This window comes from Salvia splendens, chromosome 17, assembly GCF_004379255.2.
Source record: "Salvia splendens isolate huo1 chromosome 17, SspV2, whole genome shotgun sequence".
Lineage (NCBI taxonomy): Eukaryota > Viridiplantae > Streptophyta > Magnoliopsida > Lamiales > Lamiaceae > Salvia > Salvia splendens.
The window spans coordinates 5,750,641-5,774,822 of NC_056048.1; the positions used below are offsets into that span (position 1 = coordinate 5,750,641).

Consider the following 24,182-nt stretch of genomic DNA (forward strand, 5'->3'; position numbering starts at 1 on the left):
ACGGCATCTGAATTATTTTTTTTTGGAAAACACTTCTTTCTAGAAAGTTTTGTAATTTTAAGGAATGTGAATTATCTAGTACTATCAAGGAAGGATAAATATCGATTGGTCATTGGATATCAATATATTTGGCTAAATCGAGTAACTCCAGCTTCTTCACTATATTTAATACTCCGTACTATTATTACAAGTTGGCTCATTTTCCTGTGATGCAGTTTGCACCATGGGAATTTTTAATGTTGAGCGTAATCCATCTAATAAATCAGCATATACTTAAGTGGAAATTAAATATTTTATAGGTGGCCTTTTTATTTTTTGTGTATTTTACCCTCAAACCAGCTGGAATTATGAAGATAAACTTTTTAATGGTTAATGGAGATAAACTTTATTCAGTTAGAAAATTGAATTAGTTCAAGCTGTATTTTCAAAATAAAAATGAGTAAGTTGAAGTTTAAAACCTAAAGAAGGAAGTTTAGCAAAATAATAATTGACCGTCGGTGGCAGTGGCGGACGCAGAAATATTTATCGATAAGGGTTGAAATTTTTAAATTTTTGTTTTAAAGTATATTTTTTAGTAATTTAGATATTTTGTAGGGGCTATTACATTATAATTTACACTAAATTTGAACAAATTTTAAAACTATTCATAAAAAAAGTTAAAATAAAAAATTATTCACTGCTTAAGCCCCTTCCCCAATACGCTTGGTCCGCCCATGGTCGGTGGAGTTAGTTATACGTATATAGGTGTAAGTTTATTGGTCCAACAACACGCATGTTTCAAGTAATCCAACTCATTATATCTAATCTCTTCCAATATAATGTTATGGTAGACTATAATATTATATCCATTTAATCATGTGACCTTGATCCAATAGTAGTATAATACTCCCTCCGTCCCGAGCTACTCGCTCATTTCCTTTTCGGCACGGAGATTAAGGAATGAGTGTATAGGAAAGTCAAAAATGACGGCTGTAGGTGAAAATTTTTACTAAAAATTGAAAGATTGCAAGTAACTTGGGACGCCCAAAAAGGAAATACGTGCGAGTAGTGCGGGACGGAGGGAGTATATTTCATTCAATCCATTGCAACCGAGAGAAGCGGAATCAAATTATCAAAACCTACTATTAATCTATTTAAATTCCAACTCATTATATCCATATCTTTCAACTTTTTGTCACCAGTTGAGCATTAAAATAACAGTCGCAAACATACTCAAAATCGGAAATTGAATTATTGGTGTGGTGTGAGACGACAGCATATCCAAGTTATGGTAGCGCACCAGCAACCTCCTCGGTAATAAATTAACAATATTTTGCACAACTCACACAAATTCAGTTCTGAGAAAATAACGATGAAAACTAACAACAAATTCACCGCAATATAAATTATTCCACATCAAGATTATAGTTGGATAATGAAACTATTATTTTTGAAATCAGGAATGTGAATGATAAATTCAAGAATTTTAAAGAAGAGTGGGATAAAAATATTATAGAGGAAGAGTGAGATAAAGAAGGGCTCCTTAGATACTAGGAAAATGGTCTATTTCTTCTTCCATTAATTTTATGAAAGACACCATATATTATTATTAATAGGGTTGTTCTTGGCGAGAAAGTGGCAACATTTCTTGAGTTTCATTACATAATTGGCAAGATAATACACCTATATCTGGCAAGCGCTTTCAGCATGATGTTGATTTTTCATTAGTTGGATTATTTGATTTAACTTATAAATGTAACTATTCAAATAGTATAATCGAAATTTGGGATTTTGTAGTAATTGTAATACCAAGATCTAATCACATTGTGCCATTTTTTTACTACCATATTCCACAAATACTGCCTACGCAAGTCACACATTAAGCATACCCATACCTGTAAACTTTGATCACAAAAAAGTCAGCTCTAAAAATTTTTATAAGTATTATAACTCAAAAATGTGCATTTCCTCTTTTGTTTCATCTCTTTTCTTCTCTTCTAAGTTGCGGTCTGTTTTCCTTGTATAATATTCTCCTCTAATATAGTTGACTATGTAGTACAGAGTATTACAAGAAAGATGGGAGTAGATACCTTGGACACCAAACAGCAACAGTACCCTCTCCCATCTACAGATTGCTCGGAAGGTGGCACGAATATCTGAGGCTCCTATGTGACGCAAGCACACGTTTTAGAGCAACATCAACTCTGGCACCACCCTCATACATTGATTCGTACAACTTGCTCACAAATTGACACAGTTCCTTCTCATCGTCGTCCCATAAACTCATCGGCTGCACCCCATTTTTGTCAGGGTCGCTGTCTTCCCAATCACTTACTGGACTGGAGGGTTCAGGGTCCTCCTCTTCTCCTTCCTCGAATCCAATCTCAAACTTGCCATTCTCATAACTACTAAATTCACCTGCCCCATAAAATGATGTCAGCTGCAATTCTTCAGGCTCAGCAGAAGGGCATATCACAGCTTTGGCACCGGAATCAAGGAATGCTTTCGTCAAAGCTCGCGTAGGACCATATATCCCTGTGAAAATTATAATTCTGTCCCTCCAAGATCCAACCTGCAAGATACACAAGTCAGCATTATGGCATTCTTGTACTTATCAATTGGACATATTAATGTGAGAGAATTATGCATATTTTCAGCAATCAAGAGCCCCTTGTGTTGGACAATTGTAAAAACGGTTCTTGGAAATACACTCTTTGTGGGAAAACCTCATCTAGTCAATGTTGAAGTTTCTGACAAAAGCGATTCTAGGTATTACCTTCATTTTTTTCGAAATGAAGAGATTTTAGAAAGTTGGCAAATTTTCAATTTAGGGTTTATGTTCTAAGGGAGTCTACCAAATTCAGGATTTTAACATGTTTTAGCCAGGTATATGCTCTAACGATATAAATGTGACATCTGTTGGACAGACCTCAAGGACATTAACATTAACAGGAGGGATAATGGAGGAGGGTTCAAAATGAAACTGATTTTTAAAGTTCAAGAGTTGAAATGTTTGATTGGACCCAACAACTTTTAAGTAAATTTACCAAGGAACTTTTGACAACAAAGTGATCAAACATCTTATAGCCTTAAAGGGTTCAAGAGAGCTCAAATATTTGAGTAACCCCAACATTTCTAGAAGTTACCATCAGAGGATGAAATCAAACAAGACATAATATTAATTTACCAGCTCAATGGAGTGAAGAAGAAAGAAAATAAATCAATAAGTGCATAATAATATTAAAAGTTATCTTAGTTTGTATTATCATACTCCAGTTAACAATGGCAGCCTAGATAAACGACTCAAAATAAATTTTTATTACTCATTATCAAGCTACCATAACAGAAAGATCTGTACACATACCATACAACGGACATCTTCTGGAGTCAAGTGCATGGAAGGAACAGTTCTGCGGAACATGTAAGCACCAATTTCTTGATCATCTTCCATGACCTTCGCAATATCATACCAAACATATCAAATTTTCATCCAAGTGAAAAATAATTATGTAACACAAAGAAATAGTGGATCTACCTGTGTTTGGCGCCCTATATATCTGTGGACCACACCCCCAATCTGGAAGTATGGCCTACAAGAAACAAGATCAGTAACAGTTGAGATGTTGGAAATTATTGATGTGTAATTCCTCTTCCTTCCCTTCATCATTGATAGCAAGCTGTATTTCACATTCTGCAGAAACTTCTCTGCTAATTCTCCAGGTTCTGCTACCACAAATACATCATTCTGCCAACTAATTCAAAAAGAAGAAGAAGAAAAAGATTTAACAATAAATCCAACAAGATGAAACTGTATTATAAAGAAGCAATGATGGGTTATAAACATACCATAAAATGGAGCCTCTTGTGTCATTTTGCAGTGCCAAATGAATTACTCCAACCTGAGGTGAATTTTGTATTTTCTCATGCAATGATAGAATAGGCACAGCAAGCTGTCTCCTCTTAGGGGGAGACTCAGGGGGTGAAGCAATTGATTTTGCAGAATGGACTCCGTCTAAGCTCAGAGGTGGTACTAAATCAATTCTACCCACTGGCTGGGGGCCCATGTCAGGACTGTAAACTAGAGGACTTGATGGGAAGCTTCCAGTAAACAAAGGTGATGTAAATAGAGTTGGAAGTGCAGATCCTGGAGAAGCCTTCATGGTCCCAAATGTCCCATTGACAAGTGATAATTTTATCCCATTACTACCACAAAATGCCTCAAGTGTCCGTGCATGGTGAAAAACTCTACCAGAATCTGGACTATTTGAAGCCTCTATAAGAAGTACACCGCGTCTCCAACCCAAACAAGCAGTGTTGTCATTTGACACTATCACATACAAAAAAACCATCGCTATCATTTATAGAATGAACTCAAAAGTTTAAGGAATAGACTAAAGAATGATTCAGAGTTAAAGGAGACTAGTACCATTTGCTCTAAAAAACTGCTGAGACTTAACACTATCTGAAAATTTATCATCAAGAGTACTCTCGAGCAATCTTTCAGCTAGATCCTTGAATGACATAGAATTATTCTTAATGTACTCATCTGTAGCACCCTCTAACTTTAACCAGACTGCTGGATCAGTCTCATCGAGTTCCATGTCACAACGTTCATCAACTGTACAATCAATCATACTTAGGGATAACTATTAAACAAAATAAGTGGAGCCTACTCCGATAAGAAATATATATGCATTCCTCAGATATTTCAAACTCAGAAGGAAGAATGGATCCATAATTAGCCAGAAATTATGCATTCAAGTTAGTTATACAATTTTGGCCTAGGATCAATTTGTTAAATTATTGATTATATACGCTCCTCAATATTTCAAATTAAGTTTTTCTTGTACTAACAAAGTTACATCAGCATTAAAAGTATATGAAATGAATCAGGAACCTTTCTTTCTAATTTTAAAATCCTAGGACATTTCATCTCTTTTATCTGCTGCCTGTCCGGAATTTGTTTTATCCAATCTATTCATGTACCCTTCTAAACACAGAGTGGCAACTTGAAAATTACAAACTACTTTGATAGTAACAGAATTGATTCATGATATATATTTTTCCTGAACCATCATATAGATCTGATTTCTGTTAAATCTTAGTATCATGTTTCTGTCTGTCACAACTAACAAGATATGAAGATAAGATGTCTAATATCTTGATTGCAAGATTATATTCAATCTACAATAGTATATAAAGTGGGAATTAGTTCTCGTGTTACAGTGAGAGAGATTTATGCCTTGGTATTGAGCTTAGAGTCTAATGGCATGACATTTGTTGACTCAATAGAAGAGACTAAAAAGATTATGAGTCTGTGAATTGGTTATCTAATACTCCCTCCGTTCCCTCCGTCCCATTCAAGATGGCCATCTTTCCTTTTTTATTCGTCCCAATCAAGATGGCCACTTTCCAATTTTGGAATCCTCCTCTCTCCTCATTAAAATATTCTACTACCTTTTTCCTCTCTACTTTATTCCACCTAACAACACTTCCTAAAATCCCGTGCCACTCAAGAATGTGGCCATCTTGAGTGGGACGGAGGGAGTAATAAACTTTTGCACTTTAGGTGAAGAGTTGAGGACCTATATATATGTCAAAATGTATATTATTCAAATGACATATTTCAAATCTTTAGCGAGAAATAGAAGTTTGCTTAGTAATCTTACCACAGCAATGCACTATAAGTTTCTGTTAAAACTTTACCTGGATTGAATCGAAAATATTGTACATCTGGCAGCATAGGAAGCAATGTAGTTAAAGTTTCCTCCACACGGTCAACAGAGCAAGCACTGTCAATCAACACTTGTCCAGTGTCCAAATAGCGCCAGCCACCTTTGCGAACCTAACAGGGCAGAAAAACAGAGAACTGAGTACCAATTGCTGGGAAGGTTAACATCTTCAAATCATAATATAACTAGAACACCACAAGGAAAACACAACCAATCTGACAGAAGTAAAGCATAGAAAACAGCAGGCAATATCCCAATGGCTGGGGAAAGAGGGGGGGAGAGGGGGAATCCATATCAGTATCTGAAGGGAAATAGAGAGTCCTTTGATACCTTTGTTGGAACAGACCCACAGCCAATTGAAACTAAACAATCAATTTTAGAATCAGGCCACAAAAGTTGTGCTTCTCGTATGGCGAAAATTGTAGGATTATTAGCTACAATAGCCCCATCTTGCCAGCGATATATACCTGTAGCATAAAGAGTTCAAAAAAATGTAGACAATGAAAGCTTCCGTTGAGATCCATCTATAGTATGGAGAAAATAGACAAGATAGATGTCCCAGAAGGCACAAAAAAGGAAAGTACCATCAGAGAAATCATCTAAATAATATGGTGCTGCGGATGACGCTCTTATAGCCAGCCATACTTGATGCTTGCAACTTCCAATAAAAGCATTTCTCTTGTATCCAACCTGAGCTCCAGTAGTCACAACTCCTTGTACCCCACTTATCAAGTTCTCAGAAACTGCAGAAGAAAGCTCTGGTGTTCCAGCAGGGTACTGGGATTAAGAAGATATTGTCATTGTAAGGCAACTAAAAGAATCCCCTCAGACACAAGAAGAAGAACCATTAACAGCTACTAAATGGAAAGCACCAAACCTGGTAATTACGAAATACAAATGGCTGTGCAGGTGCGACACTGACCAGAGTAGACACAACAAAAACTTTGGGAACCTTTTTAACAGCTGACTCTATCAGGAGATCTCCATCCTCTTCAGCACACATCTCCTTCAGCAGCTTCTCGAATTGATCTGCACTGTGCTGGAAGAAAATTCCAATTAATATGGAACCTCATGATGAATTCTGAATGGTGATTGGTATGGAGGTTTGGGAGACACTAGATGATAGTAAAAAAAGAGGATTGCTTGGTGTGGGGGAATCATTCCACCACCAACACTTCCATTCCCCAAAAGTATGAATGGAGCATAAAACCTACAAATAGGGGGCATGGAGTACCAGAAGAGAGACAACCAGCAGTATAACATACTTTATTGTGTCTTTTCATTGGACTAAAAGACAATGGCTGAATAGACAAAACGTATTGTGCGAGATTTGGAAATTAAAGGAATGGAAGGGAAGAGAAGAGAACAGCAGTATAACAAACTTTAGATCCATGAACTACAACACGGAAGCTCTGTGATGAGCTCTTGTAAAGTTGATCCAGTTTTTCTCTCCATGTTGCTGCTTCATTTTCCTTATGAACAGATTCAGCAAACACAAGTTTACCTTGAAAAATGAGAGAAAAAGTAATTATGTGAGAGAAGGAGAATAATAATGATAAAATATGGCCGGGAGAGACTAAAGAGAAAAGCAAAAAATAAGGCTCCTTCTGGAAAAAAAAAGAAAAAAGAAAAGAAAAGTTACCAAGTTCTTTGTATATTTCGTCACACTTTTCCAAGGACATTAATTTTATTCCAAGAGCAACAGCAAGCATACCACCGGTAGATGTTCCACAAATAAGGTCAAAAAGCTCATAAATTTGCTTTCCAGTGCCCTTCTCGATTTCTCTTAGCATCTTAACTGTCGCCAATCCTTTCATTCCACCACCATCCATTGAAAGTATGCGCAATCCTCGCTTGGGAACCTGTCTTGCTTTTATAGCACGGCGCAGAATCTCATTCTCCCCTACAATGACAAATGTGAGAGATGCAAGACTCCCTGCCCCAATATGTTAGATCATTAAAATATTCTTGCAAGAACACACCTAATATTGCAAGAGCACGGGCTGCAGCTTTACATACACGTGGCTCAGGTGCAGCTGTTAGTCGCAGAAGAAGTTCGCGCAGACTTTCTGATGTGACAAGTGCACGTCGGTTTTCCAAACAAAAGGCAAAATTACCAATAGCAAACAACGCTAACCTTTGGACCTAAATCAGAAAACCTTCATTTTGAGCTAAACCATTGGCAAGAGATGATGTGAAAATATACACATAAAAGAAACACTAGTGGAGCTTGCCTCTGGGTTCTTGTGAGCACACAATAACTTCAGTGACTTCAAAATATCTTTCGTCAGCATTTTCTGAGCTACAATATCTGATGTAAAAGCTAACTTGACCATAACTTGTAAGACAGAGATAACTTCCTTTGACCCAGTGGATTTCAGCACTCTCTCAATAGGTTGCATGATGTCAGATTTCATAAGTTCCATTGCTACTGAACCATCTGAAGCAAGATTTAAAAGTGCAGAGCAAGCTTGTTCGACCTTACAAAAATAAAATAAAAATAAAAATGCAAGTAAGACATTTTAGCCAACAAAAATCGGCATTTATTTATGAACCGGAAGCATACCACATGCTGGTTTTCACTACTTATCATACTTATGAGCTGCCGTACTGCATTTTCGTCTTTTCCCACCACCACACAGTTCCCCTCATCTTGCATTATCTTAGCAAGAGCAGATGCCAGCAAAGGGTGATGACAAGAAGAAAAACGGAATACGAGAGAAAAGAAGGCACTCAGTTTATGCCGAGATGCAACAAAATAAGAACTATTCTCCATCTGAATCAAAAAAAGAAAAAGAAAGTATAATTCAACTTAAGAGCCTTTACACTTGGTTTGGCTACTAAGTACTAATTACTGAAGGGTTCATCATCATACCTCAATCTGTACATTTACTGTTACCAAGTTCTCATCGGCCACAATCCGAATGTTTGCAAGGGACAAGTGTCGAAGTTCATTCAGTGGCAAAATATCAGGAAGAAATTCAAGGGGGTTCCCGAAAAGTCTCAATACACGCAACTCTGACATAGCCCTGTCAACGAGCTGAAGACAAGTATTAAGCTTTGGAAAAATATCCAAGATATCACCAGGGAAATTTTTTATATTTAAAGCATGGAAAATGCATAATAAAGATTCAAGTCCCTATGCTTTGAAGTGTATTGGAAATGGGTATGTGCACTTTTATTTATTTGTTAAAACTAAGCCCTTATACTAGCCTACATGTTAAATTTGAGTGACACCCTATACTTTCATTTGTGTGAAAGACTACGTCCTTGTGCTACATGAATAATAATGGACTAACTAACTTTAAAATAAATAAAAGTAGAGGGACTAGGTTTTTGCAGAGAGAGTAAAAATAAAAAAAAGTGAAATCTCAATGTTTACAAATAGAAGTAAACAGATCCAATTAAAAAAAGAACTTTAAAAGTATAGGCACCAAAATGTATTCCTTAAGCAAAGAAAGCTACAGGTGAAAAATTGACCTGAAATCAAGAATAGGGCGAACCAGCTTGTTGTGTTCCAGGGACAGTTCAACAAGACCAGCACACTGCCTTAGTTCAACTGCTTGCATCCCAACAAAGATTACAAAGGATATTAGAACAAGCTGTTAGGTTATGCTATTGCTTGTATCACATAATAATTCATTTTTATATCCAGATTAGTTGCTAGGGTAGCTAACATTAATCCTCCATCATATAAAGGGGTGGAAACCAGGAAAAGAATCCAACTCTTACCAGGCACGGAAACGAGCATGTTATAGTCTACAGCAAGAACTTTCAAGTGCTTCAGCTCACCAAGCTCAGATGGCAAAACTGACAGCTTATTGTTATCAAGATAAAGTTTCTCAAGAAGAGGAAGACGGGTTATCTCAACGGGCAATGCCTGAATATAATAAAACTCAAGTAAATATAGGCAATTACATTGTCAAAGTTCTTTTGAAGAGACACCCTACATGATTACAAAAAGTAATCCAAAACTGAATTCCAAGATAACTGGGCTTAAAAATTCCTAAATTAAATGTGTATAAGGAGATACAAACATACTGACTCCGCCACTAGCAATAAACATGTGCTCGTATCAATCTTCACAAATTTAAATAAAATGAAAAAGGGAGAAAGGAAATATCCAGGATTCACCAGAAAGTGGAGCTAGTAAGCAAAGCAAAGAGACGTATAAGAATTAAAAGTTAAAACTATTCTCAAAAACTACAAGAATATAGACTTTGAAAACTAAGAAACACAAACATTAGCATTTCCAGACACAAGCAGATAACAGGTGGAGAAGACTAAAAAAAGTCGGAGATATAATCACTGGAACAAAAACAAACTTACACATTGTTACATTACATATCATGCAGTAAGATGCGTAAATTCATTATGCATCAAATTTCATTATGTACAAATATGCGTAAATTATGGGGATGATCAGAATTTGTGTTGTTAATTTGGCGTTCGGGTCGCTCAGAAAGCATGACTATCCTAAGTATTTGACAAAGAAAACACTTACTGATAATCCAAGACCACAAAGGCTGACAACAGAAACATTTCGCCAATGATCAGGACATTCAGACCCTGTAGCCACCCCATCTGCAGCCCCATTGGCAAAATTCGACCTCATCAGCTTCACCAACACCCCCATTCCGCCATCAGTCTGTTGCCCTGATCCCGCCGCTTTCCACATTAAAACCCCCTTCAGCGGATCCCTCCTCTTCACCACCCTCATCTCTAAACTCACAGTCTCCATTCGCTCACCTTCACTGTTCTCCAGATCAAGCACGGAATCCCCATTTTGCATCCTCTCCGTCAGCTCAACTTCCACAGAATCCTGCGGCGTCGGCAGGGCGACCATCACTTGCGATTGCAGCTTGAGCGCCACTTGATCCTCGTCATCGGCGGCGTTCCAATCCAGTTCGATCTTAAACCCTAACTGATCCTGATTGGCGTTGGTACTGGCAACAGGAGCGGCGACGGTGGAGGCGGCGGAGGATGCATCCTCCTGAGACGAAGGGGATGAGCCCGATAAGGAGTGTGACGACAGCGATGACCTCGGCGATGCGTCATCGATAGTGTCGGCGTCCTGGCCGTAGCTCAATGTGAGGTGGAAGACTTCCGTAGGGCGCTTCCAGCCCAGCCCCCACGACATTGACGCCGATTTCAGATGACGCTACTCTCAAAACTGTTTACGTTTTCAGTTGCTTCGATTAGTAGCGCAGCGATCCAGCGAAATTGATCCAGCAATGCGGATTGGCTGATTCTGCAGTCGATTAATTCAATTCACTACGATCAAAGTCGTCTGCATTTCGTACGATACGTACAAGTATAGGAGGATATAGATCATCGACTTGCTTCGGAGAATATCTAGTAAATCTACTTGTAACGCAATTAGTGTATATATAGATATAGATACAAAAAAAAAGCAAAATGGATCAAAATGAAGCGAATAACAACAGAAGAAAGTTGAATGGGGAGGAAACGTAAGCACTTACACAGAGCTTTGAGTAATGGGAAGAGTAGTGCTGCAGAGAGAGAGGAGAGGTTGTCTCTCCATTCTTTTCTTCCTCTTTTTCCTTTGCTGGTTCATAAATTGGATTTTGGTTCCTTTTTTAATAATAAAAAAAAAGAATCTAGAAATGTAGTTGGGTTTTCTTAATTGGAAGTAGATGAGCCCATTTACCAAGCCTGCTTGGCCCATTTATAAGTCCACTCATTTCTCACTTGCAACTTCATTGGAGTATTTTATTTGTGTGCGTGTGTTATTCTTGCGGTAAATTATCCGAGGTCAAAAATCAAAAGTCTTGAGTTCAAGTTTACCGTAACGCGGCATACATCTACCAAGCAACACTTGGAAGTTTCAAAACCACATACGATGTGATGGATTTGGGCAGCAGCAATGTGAACATGAATAAAATGTAATGTCAACTCTATTTGAACTTACTTAAATAGATTTGTAAATTACTCATGAAGTATCTTTTCAAGTTGCAAAGGAATTTTTAAAAGCTCAATATTACACAAAAATATATAAAATGCTTCATACTCCTACAATATAATAAAATGCTTCATACTCCTACAATAGAAAGCTTAACAAAACAAATATAATGACCAAAAGAATATGATGTAAATTGTGTCTGCAAACATCTTATGTCTCGTGCAGAGGACTTGAGTTGAATCACCTTTAAATTAATGATTATATTAGTTAGATAGAAATTTTAAGAAGTCAAGAAGTTCAATTTATGAAATTTGCCCAAATAATGTAACGTTTTTATTGCCATGATTGTTAATAATTTCATACCATATATAATTGTTGTGATTTAGTAGTGTTTGACTTTGCAAATATAATAAAAAGGGTAATTTAGTATATAAATAATACTCCCTCCGTCCAGCAATAGGAGTCCCGTTTTTCCGTTTTGGGACGTCCGGGAATAGGAGTCCCGGTTCTACTTACCATATTTAGATAAATAAATCACCCTCCCTCAATTCATAATTTACCAAAAATGCCATTAAAAAAACACCCCCCCATACACCAATTATTGTCGGCACTCTCTCAATTACACTCTCAGTCTCTCGATTTCCTTCTCTCACTCTCTCACTCACAATCGCGTTCCACTCTCTTCCTCCGTGGAAACCCTAATCCACGCCTCATCTTCCTCCTCCAAATCACCGCCTCCTCATCTTCCTCATTCGACCGTCCATGGATAATGCACCCTCTCCACCCCGATCCCCCATCTATGGGTTGGATTCGGTCGGAAATCGCATCCAACTTCCACGTTGGCCTCGTCCGAATCCGGCGCCGGAGTGGACGTTCGACCCGTCGGAAGGGTCGATCCCGACGCCAATTGCGACCCACCTGTCGCCTATCCCTACTTACTCGTGGGAGGCGGATGATTCGATGTCTACGGTTGTTCCTGAAACTCCGACGGTCGACATACCTCCCTGGACCGAGTCCCAGCCCCCAATGTACCTTGAAACCCCAGATCTGGAAGGTATGCCGTCGATGGTGGGTGGTTCCACCGTGGTCCCTGGCACGCCGGATCCCATGCTCGAATCTGAGCTTATTGTCCCTGATACGCCGGATCCCATGCTCGAATCTGAGCTTATTGTCCCTGATACGCCGGGTTACGAGAGTCCGGACTCCAATTTGGTCCCTGAAGCTCCGCGAGTGAAGAGACGGAGACGACCTGTTGAGGAAGAGGAGTGGTTCAAGGAGATCCTCCTGATTCTCTTACCCGGCATGAAAGATCTCATCTAACATGGTGAGTTGTGTAAGAATCACCCCCTGGCTAGGGTTTGGAGATTCTGTAGTCGGCTGTATTTAGGGTTCTTTTGTTGGTGGCTGTATTTAGGGTTCTTTTGTTATGCTTTCGACTCCTATATGATGAAATATGTGATGTTTGTCTGATTACCCTACTGCTATATGGTGCATTGTTGTTATACATGCTGGAATTTGTTGTTTGTTGCTCCTGTGGTGTTGGGCTATCTTTGGGGTTCCTATTGTGTGTGAAATAGCCACCCCTTGATATGGTTTGGAGGCTTTTCACAATGCCTATGATGACATTTTTCTGAGGTGGTTTCATGTTGCTGAATTGTTGCCTAAGTTGATGGAATATGTTGTTGGCTGCTGCATTCTGTGTTGGGATATGTTTGTGATTCCTGTTGTGTGTGAAATAGCCACCCCATGATATGGTTTGGAGGCTTTTCACAATGCCTATGATGACATTTTTCTGAGGTGGTTTCATGTTGCTGAATTGTTGCCTAAGTTGATGGAATATGTGTTGGTTACTGCATTCTGTGTTGGACTATGTTTGTGGTTGGTTGTTGATGTGCTCTGTAAAAGCCACCCCTTGATCAGGTTTGGAGGCTTTTTGACACTGCCCTATGATGAAATTTTTCTGAGGGAGCCATTAGATTATCCTGAACATGTGCATTACATCTGGTTTGCACTATGTATGTATACCAAAAACCAAAAACATCAAACCCTAACCCAAAAAACATAGGGGCTGACCAACACACCAAAAAAATCAGACTACCCTATTCCATACACATCACCTATGCTGACCTAGATGCCAAATGCACTTGAAAGAGGGCCAATATCATACATTGACCCAACATTATTCTCTGGCATTTGCAAGTAGTGCAACACATCTCTCACAACATCCTCATCCACTTCCAGCACATTGGGGAGTCCCCCATTTCTATGCAGTCTGTCCTTGTTGATATGTGGGACCTTGTATCCATTTCCACCTCTGCAGTGTAGGATTTCAGTGAGGCAAGCCTGCAAGCTTAGGAAAACTTTGTTGAGAGTTTGTGGTGACAGTTCTGTAAATGAGCTACACACATTCCCCACTAGTTCATCCACAGTCTTGCATGGTTTCTCATGCTGCAGTGACTGAATTGCTCTAAAAAATCCCAGGTCTAAGATGTTAGTATCAGGAGAATTAGGTGGTTGACAAATCAGTTGGATGTCAAATCCATCTGATTTGGCAACAGCCTGAAACTCTGGATCCATGGCAGTTATGTGTGGGGTTGCATTATCTTGCTGAATGTAGATGTCTTTACTTGCCCCAACAGGCCACTTGGCCTTAATTGCAGGTATGATCTGGCATAAAAAACAACAACATAGCTACATGATGATCTTTTTTGAATAATTAAGGTCTGATAGCAAGGAAAAAAGTTGATTACCTTGTGGATAAGGCAGTCCCTCATCACTGCCTTTGTGACTGAATTGATGGCTTTGGTTTCCATGGTCCCTCTTGCTCTGTTTTTTGACTTCCTCTGAGCTGGGAGTACTTCAGTGAAGGGGAATATTCCAACCTTACCATCATAAGTTGCCTGCCCATTGGCATCAAACTGTGGTCTACTGACAGCACACATAAACATCACTTTGGTGATGTATCTCTTGGATTTGCATGACCTATATGGCTCATCCTCATCCGGCAAAAGGTAGTACCTGTCTGAAACCTTGGTCATATAGAACCATTTTTCATCTATATGCACTACATTGTGCATGCCTTGAAACTGCACTCCACCTTGAGTTATCTGTGGCTGAAGTTGGCTAAGACTCCATCTAGCTCTTGCTATCTTATTCATATTGGTGAGGGCAGGTTTGATTGCATTTGTATGTGGCCGTAGTTTACCTTGCTTCACCCACTGACCTAATGTGCTCTTACTCACATTCAATTTTACTGCCATTTTTCTCAGGGAAGATCTTTCAAGAGTAGATAAGTTTCTAACTTTATCTTGATCAAGCTCTAATCTATCTACATGATGGTATCCTCTAACCTTTCCTTCCATCATTGCAGGTTCTCCCCTTTGCATTTGCTCCTTGGCTGCCTTCCATAGCCTATAGACTGTCTTCCTACTGATGCTATGAGTTTCTGCTGCCTCCATTACAGCCCCTCTGCCCAATATCCATCCCGATGATGAAATTTTTCTGAGGGAGCCGAATTTACTTCATTCTTGGGAGTTTTTTTGGCAGAATTTCAGATTTTGAGTTGTTAGGAGGTGTCTTAAATGAATGTAGTTGAGGCATTTATAGCAGCATAGGATTTGTACTTGTTAGAACTCAAATTTCCCTCAAAAACTTTGTAGAGGGAACTTTGAAAAATTCACTTCCCCCCTTGTATTTTGAGGTGATTTCACCTGACTTTGTTCAATTATGTATGGAAGGCATTTTTTTATGTTGAGTGTTCTTATTAAATTTAGTTTCCCATTAATTGTGACTTTTTTTTTGCAGCCTGAAATTAAATTCAGGTTACATAAAATTAAATGTGCAGCATATTGTATGACATTAAATGTACAGCCTCATATGCAAAACGTTGCTGCATTGTTCAAGGGAAAAAAATGGCAGCATGTTGTATGCAACACACCAAAAAAGAGTTTAAAACAATTAAAGTGGGTCACAAATTCAACTATCACACACCATTTATTACACACTCCAACAACTTTCTTAAAACCCGTGCCCAGGAGAATTGGGACTCCTATTGCTGGACGGAGGGAGTAGTTAATAAAAAAACCGATTCAAATAAAAACCGATTTAAAATTTAAGGGCATTTTGTATATACAATTTTTGTTAATTTATCTTTACGCATATTAATTTGATTAAATTAATTCGAAAGGGATAAGTATTCATTACACTTTTAACATTGTTTCAGAAAATTTTTAATTATAAAGATGTATCACTATATCTAATTAAGTTAAGTTAATTTAGCATGACTATCTTACTATAGTTAAATTGATGTTATCCTAAATTTACGCATAACATAATGGATACACTACCAAATTTGCTCTTATAAAAAATTTTATTCTATGAATTAATTTGAATTAGGAAAAACATGATATACAATATCATTTATCTATTTTAAAGATATGTCAGTTACATTAATTATTGTATTAAGATCAGTTTTAATATCTTCAATACAAATTTCATCATTTCCATAAAGTTTAAATTCAGAGTTCTTATCTTTTTGTATCTTGCATAATTTATAGCCGAATTATTGTAAGAAATATATAAAATAAACATAAAGTAAGAAGAATTATAAGTACACTAGGTAGAACAAAAATTGATCTCATATACGAAAATATATGGCCAAGAGTATGCATATACGTACGAATCAAGCATTAAATTAAAAAAATATAAAAAAAAGTCAAGCATTAAATAATACTTGTATTAGTAGTATGTATTTAATTGAGATTTTAAAACACATTGTCAATCCATCCATGATTATCAATGAAGGAAATGGTGGCTAACTTATTAGCCTCTCCTTCACTTAGCTTCTTCGCCCATCCCACTCTTCTGGAACTCATCGAACCTGGACCTTTACTTTTATACTCAGATAGTGATAGTTGATTCCTGCAAATACATATTTGAATGTTGATTAGATCTTAAACTCAAATATTTACTAGCAAATAACTCTAAATTAACATGAGAAAAATAATGTGGTTACTCGTTGCCAGTGTTTTTCCAAGCATCCCATCCTTGAGGAACAATGATATCGGACATTTGTGTGTTGTAAAAGAGGACTCTAGCATAACTTCTCCACGGTCTTCCAAGATACACTTTCCCATCTCCAACTATATTGCAGTTGTTGAACACGAACCCACTCCTATCATTAGGGTTCTCTCTCCCTTGAGCTGTGATAAATCCTGGTCCGTTTACGGACCCCGCAACTACTGATATGGTGCAACCCTGCAAACAATCGATGTATTGCCTTTGTATTTAAATTTGGGATAAGCCCAACTTTTTGCGAATTAATTACCATACTTGCAATTAGAATATTTAGAAATTGTAAATTAAAAAAAAAAACAATTTTCTGACAGATTTTCCGACGGACTATTATCTGTCACTAATTACAAGCGGATATCCAACATTTTTAGCATGCACTTACATATTATCGATTATCAATCCAACATTATTAGTATATAAGTTTTATGAGCTACTCAATTGGTTTTAGCTTAAATCTCCTGATTATAATTTGCTCGAACAGATCTTGAAAACACTAATTACCTCGTATAAGGATTGGGCAGCACCAAATATGAAATCTACGGCACCTTCTATGGTGCAACTTTTGTAGTAATGTCGGCCTTGAACATCCCACAAGGTGTCTTGCAATCCGAAAAATCCACAACGGTAGAAGGCTGATTTGTCGCCTTTAATCCGCGCTGCCACCGCTTGATCCATCGGATTTCTATTACTTTTTGGGGGAGAGTTGTAAGAATTCTGCACATGCCAAATAATTACTTAACCTAATCATCCAACCGGAATTAATGAACTTAATTCATTTTAGCACGTGGTGCATGTGTTTATTACCATGAACGATATGTCTCTGGCTATGGTGTTGTTAGCTTCAGAACTGAAAGTAGCAGTTACGTCAATGGCGCCATGACCATTCCACGAAATGATGGTGTTTTTAATTCCTGCTCCTTTCAGGATTATGAATGGCTTATCCTCAGGAATAATCACTTGTTCCCTGCAACAAATCAACATCATATATAAGAGTGATATTTTTGTCAGAACAAACTAAAAAGAAAATTGAATATTGTTACTAACCTATAAATGCCTTGTTTGATGTCAATGGTAGTCCAGATGGTGTTGCCGGGAGGAACGGAATTAATGGCAGCTTGCACGGTTGTGAAACCACCGCGCTTCGATTGATCAACCACGATTATGGCTGCGCTAATGGAAGAAATTGATGACAAGAGTAACAAAAATATGAAGATGCACCATTTAAGAGATGCCATATTTTTTTCTTATGAATGTAGTAGACGAATACACTTTGCTCTATTAGTAGATTGTATGCTTAATGATTAATTTACTCTCGGATGATTAATATGTATATATACTCAGTTGAGTATATATGTGTATATGTTAGCATTTAATTATGAAGTCAAAACAAGGAATAGGCTTCATAATCTTGTTCATATGATGGTCTTCGTTCCTTTATTTTGCCATTTACAGTCAAATATTCAATATTTTTCCATAATTATATTCTTTTTTATTTCCTCCCAAATTTTTGTTGAATTTGATTTCAATATAGACCAAAACAGTCAACATTTATATGAGATTGCACAATAATATTAATGCACTGTCCAACAAATGTGCGTTACAAAAAGCAAAATACTTTGCTAATTAAAAATGGTGGATAACTAAAACGAGAAATTAAAGCATATTGGATACAATTTGAATTTCAAGCACAAAGCATGGCCATAAGTTTTGAAGCTGTGTTTTACATTTAAATCAGAGTATATAATTTTATAATATTATTATCTAATTAAATCGATTTATGCATGATCCAATTCATAGGAAGCACAGATATGAAAAATAGAAAATCTGAAGTTGGTTTTGAAAAAAACTGTATGTTAATTAATCCATCAGTTTCCTGTTCTGTTCATTTATTTGTATTTATAAATTGCTATGTTTTCATGCACGTATAAACTAAAGCTAACTAACTATGTGTCTTGATATGGCGATAATGAGCTACTAAGATTTAAGCAAATAAATTGAAACATGTAAATTAGGATATCCTAAGTTGGATTTGCACACGTTAATCATGCCTTCCGTTTTTCTTTCATTAAATATTTAATTGTAATCGGCATGTGTTTGTGGTTGATCTTTTTATAGTAGCGATCGAAAAGTGTTCAAATTGACGTTTGTTTTTTGTGCAATTTTCAGTTTTGAAACTTATTTGATGACATGAGTTTTGTTGGTATAATAAATTGTTATTTTACACATTTGTAAGTTTAGAAATCGTTATAATGATATTGTTTCTCATTTCATAAATGTGAATTCATAGTTTCGAATTAGTGCAAATAGAAAATCAATTGGATCATGCATCACACAAAGTGAGACGCTAGTTATATTTGTCCGTGTCTTAATACTCGGAAGAATATCGTCTATGAATTGTGTACAGCATACTGGCCTCTAACCTCTAATTATATCAACTTAATTGACAAATTTGAAATATTAGTGTGACATAATTATCAGAGGAATTCAAAGACAATTTTTTGATAAATTTCAATGAATGAAATCAAACTCTATATGTTTATATTCGTAGCCACGACTCGTACAATTTGAATAAATTAAGAATATCTGCATAGCAATAGTTGCTTTAATATACTAATGCACAATGCTTTACACAATAAAATCCAGATTTGCTCATTTGAATTTGATTAAGCTTTTCCATTTCAACTATATCAATATTTATCTACAGAAGATTGTTTCTCTTTGAATTAATGCTTCATAGCCTTTTTATTGACCTTATACTTCATAGTCCCTTGAATTTATGTTACGCAGCCTTTTTATCTAGAAATTATTTTGTAATATAAACTATCATGGCTGAGTAGCAGAAGATGATTTGAAAGATCTAATTATCTGTTTGAAGAGTTCATTTACATATTGAGAGTGAAGCCCAAAAACATTAGGTGTGATGTCATAACTGCAATATAATGTACAAAATGTGAAACACTGTTGTTTCTGAAAGGTGAAAAAAGACATTTAGTTATGGCATGGTGAACTGATATCTAGTTGTAATGTATACAAGTGTACATTATAAACTTGTAGAGTAATTTCTACTATTTGCTAATCTGAATGCAAGTTGAGTACATATTATATTCTATGATTGCCTACCTAATTCTTTTGCTTAAGCAATGGGCTGCTTCTATGGAGGATCTTTATATGTACCATTTACTAAGGCTGGACAGGAAAATGTTTCTTCAAAAGAACAGCAATAGGCATTCCCAAGAATCCCATAAAAATGCTGAAGAACCATTGCATGATTGTGAGGGGCGTCGTGCTTGCAAATGTCCCGAGGCATTCGATGATAATGATCTGGAAGAAGAACGTGGAGCCTAACACTATCACGAAGACGTAGTTGTCCAGTATGCCTCGGAGCACGTCTATTTTCTCCATTTCTCTTGAGTTCACCTCATTGAAAAGCTGCAACATAAACACAAGTTGGAAGCAGCTAATGCAAGATGGAATTACAAGCATCAAAGAGATAGATAAGTACCTGGCAGAAGACGAATGTGTTGAAGATAATCGTGTTTAGTACCAAGTCCGAGTCAATGTGCTTATGGAGGAAGAAGAAAGTCTTTCCATGCTTCTGAAGGAACCAGATGATAAGGAACTGATAAAGAGATTGGCCTAATATGTTCCTCCACATGATGTTACTAATGAAGTTTCCCTTCCTCCCGACAGGAGGCCTCTTCATCAGTTCGTCGTTAGGAGGCTCGGTTGCAAGTGCAAGTGCACCAAGTGTGTCCATTATCATATTCACCCACAGGAGCTGAACAGCTGTTAGAGGAGCACTTCCTGAAATTTGCGTGATGAAGAATTATCTTTGAGAGACTTTGTATAAAAAGATGTGTTGTGTAATTCACCTGTCTTGCAAGCAGAATAGAAGTTGACGGCCAGTGCAACGACATTTACAGTGAGCTGGAACTGCACGAACTTTTGAATGTTTACATAGACCGAGCGCCCCCATTTGGCTACTGTCACGATCGTGGAGAAATTATCATCCAGAATTATAACATCAGCACTCTCTTTAGCTACCTGAAATCATTCACTTGTTAGACTCAAATAATGATTGGAGTTTAGAAAACAGTGGGATTCATACTACCTCAGTCCCAGCAATGCCCATTGCAAGTCCAATATCTGCTTCGTGAAGTGCAGGAGCATCGTTTGTTCCATCACCAGTGACAGCCACAACTTCATTAAACGTAGTTCTCAGGTGTTTGACCAATGTATGTTTGTCCATTGGCGAAGAACGGGCCATCACCTGGATCTTGGGAACGAGTTGGTGCAACTCCTCCAAACTCAGTTCGCGAAAAACTGGACCTTCTATCGCGATACCATCGTCAGTTAGTATCCCGCATTCTCTAGCAATAGCTTTGGCAGTATTGATATTATCTCCGGTAACCATCCTTACACATATTCCAGCTGAACGACACAATGCAACGGACTCAGGGACCCCAGGGCGCACGGGATCTTTGATCCCCACGATCCCTATGCAGGTGTATCCTGAGGCAGGAATGTCATCAGTAGCAGAGAATCCATTTTCAAGCTCCATATAGGCGAGGCACAAAGTCCTAAGAGCTTCGTTTGCAAATTCATCGATTGCTGTCTTCAAACGATTGATAGATATCTCATCCAATGGTACAACTTCACCATCTGAGTTTAAGGCCTTGTTGCAAGCAGCCAAGACTATCTCCGAGGCACCTTTCGTGTGAGCTCTGAGACCTCCTTCTGGGAGTTCCAGCACCACCCCCATTCGCTTCTTTGTGGAGTTGAATGGCTCAAGCTTCACTACTTTGTATGCTTGTCTCTCTGCTTGAAAATCCCCTCCCAACGCCAGGCCTAACTCGAGAATAGCTGCCTCTGTCGGCGTTCCAAGAATCTTCTGCTTCCCGTCCCTGCTCACCACCACTTCTCCACCAGTGTTATTGAAGATTGATTGAAGCAGAGTCTTCAACACAGATTCCGGGAGCTGAGACCGCAATTCGGAAGCACTTCCTTCACTGCTCAAATCCTTGACAGCCAATGAGATGCAACACTTCACCACAGTCATACGGTTCGTTGTAAGTGTACCAGTTTTATCACTGCAGATATTGGTGGCTGATCCCATGGTCTCACATGCAGCAAGGTGGCGCACCAGCGCCTTATCGTTCATCATCTTCTTCATCGCGAACGCAAGGCTCAACGTGACAGCCAGAGGCAGCCCTTCCGGGACTGCCACAACAACAATAGTGACAGCAATGGCAAAGTACTCCAGCAGCTCAAGAGCATCGTCTCCCGACCATCTTGACGCCGTGTGCTCGCCCCATTTATGGCTGAGCATCTTCTGCACCAGCACAGCAAATGTCACCACAGCAAACAACAGCCCCACCTTCCCAATGATGGTTGCCACTCCATTCAGCTTCACCTGCAACGGCGTCTCATCGTTCCCTCCTTCACTCAACGTCGCCATCAGCTTACCCCATTGAGTCCTCATCCCAACTGTTGTCACTAACATCTTACACGATCCGTCTTGAACCTTTGTCCCGGAGAGGAGAAAAGGGCGGTCGAGGCTGATCACAACCGGCTCGCTTTCTCCGGTTAGACTCGACTCGTCTATCAGGAGGGAGAATCCCGAGAGAAAGAGGCCATCAGCAGGGACTTGATCACCAATGGAGAGATGCACGATATCTCCAGCAAGAAGGCTGTAGATAGACATCTTCTCCCTATAGCCATTTCTGGTGACTTGAACAGAGACTTTCTTCTTTTCTTTATCCAAATCTTTAAACTGCAGGGACTGCTGGTAGTCACTGGTGGCTGTGACAAACACAACCAGTAATATGCTAGCGGCAATGCCGACGCCGTCGTGGGCGCCTTTAGGCCATCCTTCTGTTGGTATGCCGACGACGAGGGAGAGGAGCGCGCAGGCGCCGAGGATCATCAGTGTCATGTCTTGGAGAGCCTCGTAGACGAACATCCAGAAGCTCTGGGGCTCGCTCTCTTGGAAGGTGTTGGTGCCGTACACGCTGCGGCGGCGGTCGAGGGAGTCGCTGTCCTCGCTGGGGATGCCGGTGGTGGAGTCTGTGGCGAGCTTGTCGGCGACGCCTGTGACGCCGCCGTGCTCCTTGAGTTTCTTGAGATCATGGCCCTCCACGATGGATTCGAGCTCCTCTGCACAGATCTGGAAACCGGCGTCTTTGACTTGTTTGGGGACGGTGTAATCGTCGTCGCTCAGCTGCATGCCTGAAAACGTCAATTAGTTTGAGGCATTTTGGCAATGATCTAAAATAAATACAAAATCAAACTAATGTACAGTCGACGATCCTAACCTTGTATGAACTGAAATGCAGCTTTTGATACGAGAAGTGCCACTCTGAACTTCTCCTGAAATCAAACCAAGATTCAACTTCAAGATGGATGGGTTGTAAACTCATCCCACGTCCGAGAATGAAGAGAAGTTAGAAGCAACATATAAGTGTTGTCGAACCTCAATTAGTTCAAAACTTTTTAGGAATGTGCAAGGCGTAACCCAAAATATACAATATCAAATTAATATGTAGTCGGCAATCCTAATATTATATGAATGAAAATAGATAGATAAAACTGATATACAGTAGAAAATCCTAATAAATATGAATGAAAAAAAGGATAACATGGATTACGTGATTGGTTTTGCGCATGGCGGCGGCCTCGTAGCGTTTGGAGAGGTTGGCGGTGAATCGGAAGCGACGCTTGTGATTCTTGACGACGCCGCAGAGGCCCCTCCACCGCTGCAGCGCCTCCTCCGGCGCATGCTTGTGCTGCACCTCCCATTGCTCTCTCAATAAACTCTCCATCAGATTTTGCTTCTCACAAATTAACAAGTAATTGCTTTTGGCATTGCTCCAAATATTTGATCCTAACTATGTTTAGGCCATGCTTGAATTGGTGATCGTGATTACCATTCTATTAATGGAACTACGCTCTTTTTGCAGCCTCTTTTGTAGGAAGGTTTGAACGTAGAATGTGCGATTTCCACATTTATACTAATATAATTGGCGAGTTTTGACATGTTTTAGAATTTTCATAAGTTTTGGGTATGCATTTAAATATTTATAAATATGTGGCAAGAATCTAATAAATCTTCCATCAACAATTATCAGCCGTTATACACTAATTAAAACTATTTCAATAGTGCAGCCATTAAAAAATATAACGGCTATAAAATAATTAAAATTGTTTAATCTAGGCATTCATAAAAAAAGTATAACTGCCACAAAATTAAAATTGTGGAAACGACTAATTGCACTAAATAATATGGGAATTACTACTGAAAATAAGCGCAATATCTTTTGCATCACTATAAAATGTACATAAACCAATCCATAGCCAAAACCAGGCTTTTAACGTTTAAACTAATTCTTTGTATTGTTGCAAAATTTATTTTTGACTTTATTATAATATAATGACAAAAATAATGGCAATTGACGTTGCAAATTCATAATGACCGA

The 24,182-nt window shown here is 38.4% G+C and overlaps 4 protein-coding genes across 6 annotated transcripts; all 4 read right to left on the bottom strand.

The window, feature by feature from the left end:
* Positions 1-1,882: 1,882 nt before the first annotated feature.
* Positions 1,883-11,281, bottom strand: LOC121774614 (phospholipase A I-like). 3 transcript variants are annotated; one of them, XM_042171477.1, is made up of 19 exons: positions 11,195-11,281; positions 10,216-11,001; positions 9,444-9,591; positions 9,192-9,270; positions 8,587-8,740; positions 8,278-8,487; positions 7,946-8,191; positions 7,694-7,856; positions 7,354-7,614; positions 7,094-7,215; positions 6,589-6,750; positions 6,296-6,488; positions 6,042-6,178; positions 5,686-5,824; positions 4,406-4,597; positions 3,826-4,306; positions 3,515-3,731; positions 3,344-3,433; positions 1,883-2,551 (listed from the first exon to the last, which is right to left on the bottom strand). In XM_042171477.1, the coding sequence occupies exons 2-19, from the start codon at positions 10,849-10,851 to the stop codon at positions 2,105-2,107; spliced, it is 4,077 nt and encodes a 1,358-aa protein (XP_042027411.1). In that variant the 5' UTR covers positions 10,852-11,001; positions 11,195-11,281; the 3' UTR covers positions 1,883-2,104. The 3 variants fall into 3 exon arrangements, with proteins under 3 accessions (XP_042027411.1, XP_042027412.1, XP_042027410.1); XM_042171478.1 differs by having other exon boundaries at positions 10,216-10,962; positions 11,195-11,279; XM_042171476.1 differs by having other exon boundaries at positions 10,216-11,075; positions 11,195-11,262.
* A 2,480-nt stretch (positions 11,282-13,761) lies between these two features.
* On the bottom strand, positions 13,762-15,092 carry LOC121774216. The gene is made up of 2 exons (XM_042171128.1): positions 14,385-15,092; positions 13,762-14,301 (listed from the first exon to the last, which is right to left on the bottom strand). Exons 1-2 carry the CDS (start codon positions 15,090-15,092, stop codon positions 13,762-13,764), a joined length of 1,248 nt encoding a protein of 415 aa, XP_042027062.1.
* Positions 15,093-16,397: 1,305 nt separating this feature from the next.
* On the bottom strand, positions 16,398-17,942 carry LOC121774217 (probable pectinesterase 29). Its single transcript, XM_042171129.1, has 5 exons — positions 17,752-17,942; positions 17,512-17,671; positions 17,209-17,421; positions 16,649-16,890; positions 16,398-16,554 (listed from the first exon to the last, which is right to left on the bottom strand). Exons 1-5 carry the CDS (start codon positions 17,940-17,942, stop codon positions 16,398-16,400), a joined length of 963 nt encoding a protein of 320 aa, XP_042027063.1.
* A 1,837-nt stretch (positions 17,943-19,779) lies between these two features.
* On the bottom strand, positions 19,780-23,528 carry LOC121773825 (calcium-transporting ATPase 2, plasma membrane-type-like). The gene is made up of 6 exons (XM_042170743.1): positions 23,355-23,528; positions 23,022-23,076; positions 20,819-22,935; positions 20,580-20,751; positions 20,210-20,511; positions 19,780-20,136 (listed from the first exon to the last, which is right to left on the bottom strand). The coding sequence occupies exons 1-6, from the start codon at positions 23,526-23,528 to the stop codon at positions 19,888-19,890; spliced, it is 3,069 nt and encodes a 1,022-aa protein (XP_042026677.1). The 3' UTR covers positions 19,780-19,887.
* Between the last annotated feature and the right edge of the window lie 654 nt (positions 23,529-24,182).

Coding starts and splice junctions, on each gene's coding strand:
- LOC121774614 (XM_042171477.1), bottom strand. CDS start 10,851: ATGTCGTGGGGGCTGGGCTGGAAGCGCCCTACGGAAGTCTTCCACCTC. Junction 6,489..6,588: donor TTGTATTTCGTAATTACCAG/GTTTGGTGCTTT, acceptor TCTTAATCCCAG/TACCCTGCTGGAACACCAGA. Junction 3,434..3,514: donor ATATAGGGCGCCAAACACAG/GTAGATCCACTA, acceptor GATATTGCGAAG/GTCATGGAAGATGATCAAGA.
- LOC121774217 (XM_042171129.1), bottom strand. CDS start 17,942: ATGGCATCTCTTAAATGGTGCATCTTCATATTTTTGTTACTCTTGTCA. Junction 17,422..17,511: donor CCAGAGACATATCGTTCATG/GTAATAAACACA, acceptor TGGCATGTGCAG/AATTCTTACAACTCTCCCCC. Junction 16,555..16,648: donor TGGAAAAACACTGGCAACGA/GTAACCACATTA, acceptor ATGTATTTGCAG/GAATCAACTATCACTATCTG.
- LOC121774216 (XM_042171128.1), bottom strand. CDS start 15,092: ATGGAGGCAGCAGAAACTCATAGCATCAGTAGGAAGACAGTCTATAGG. Junction 14,302..14,384: donor GGGACTGCCTTATCCACAAG/GTAATCAACTTT, acceptor TTTTTATGCCAG/ATCATACCTGCAATTAAGGC.
- LOC121773825 (XM_042170743.1), bottom strand. CDS start 23,528: ATGGAGAGTTTATTGAGAGAGCAATGGGAGGTGCAGCACAAGCATGCG. Junction 23,077..23,354: donor CCATGCGCAAAACCAATCAC/GTAATCCATGTT, acceptor GTTTGATTTCAG/GAGAAGTTCAGAGTGGCACT. Junction 20,137..20,209: donor ACACATTCGTCTTCTGCCAG/GTACTTATCTAT, acceptor TTTATGTTGCAG/CTTTTCAATGAGGTGAACTC.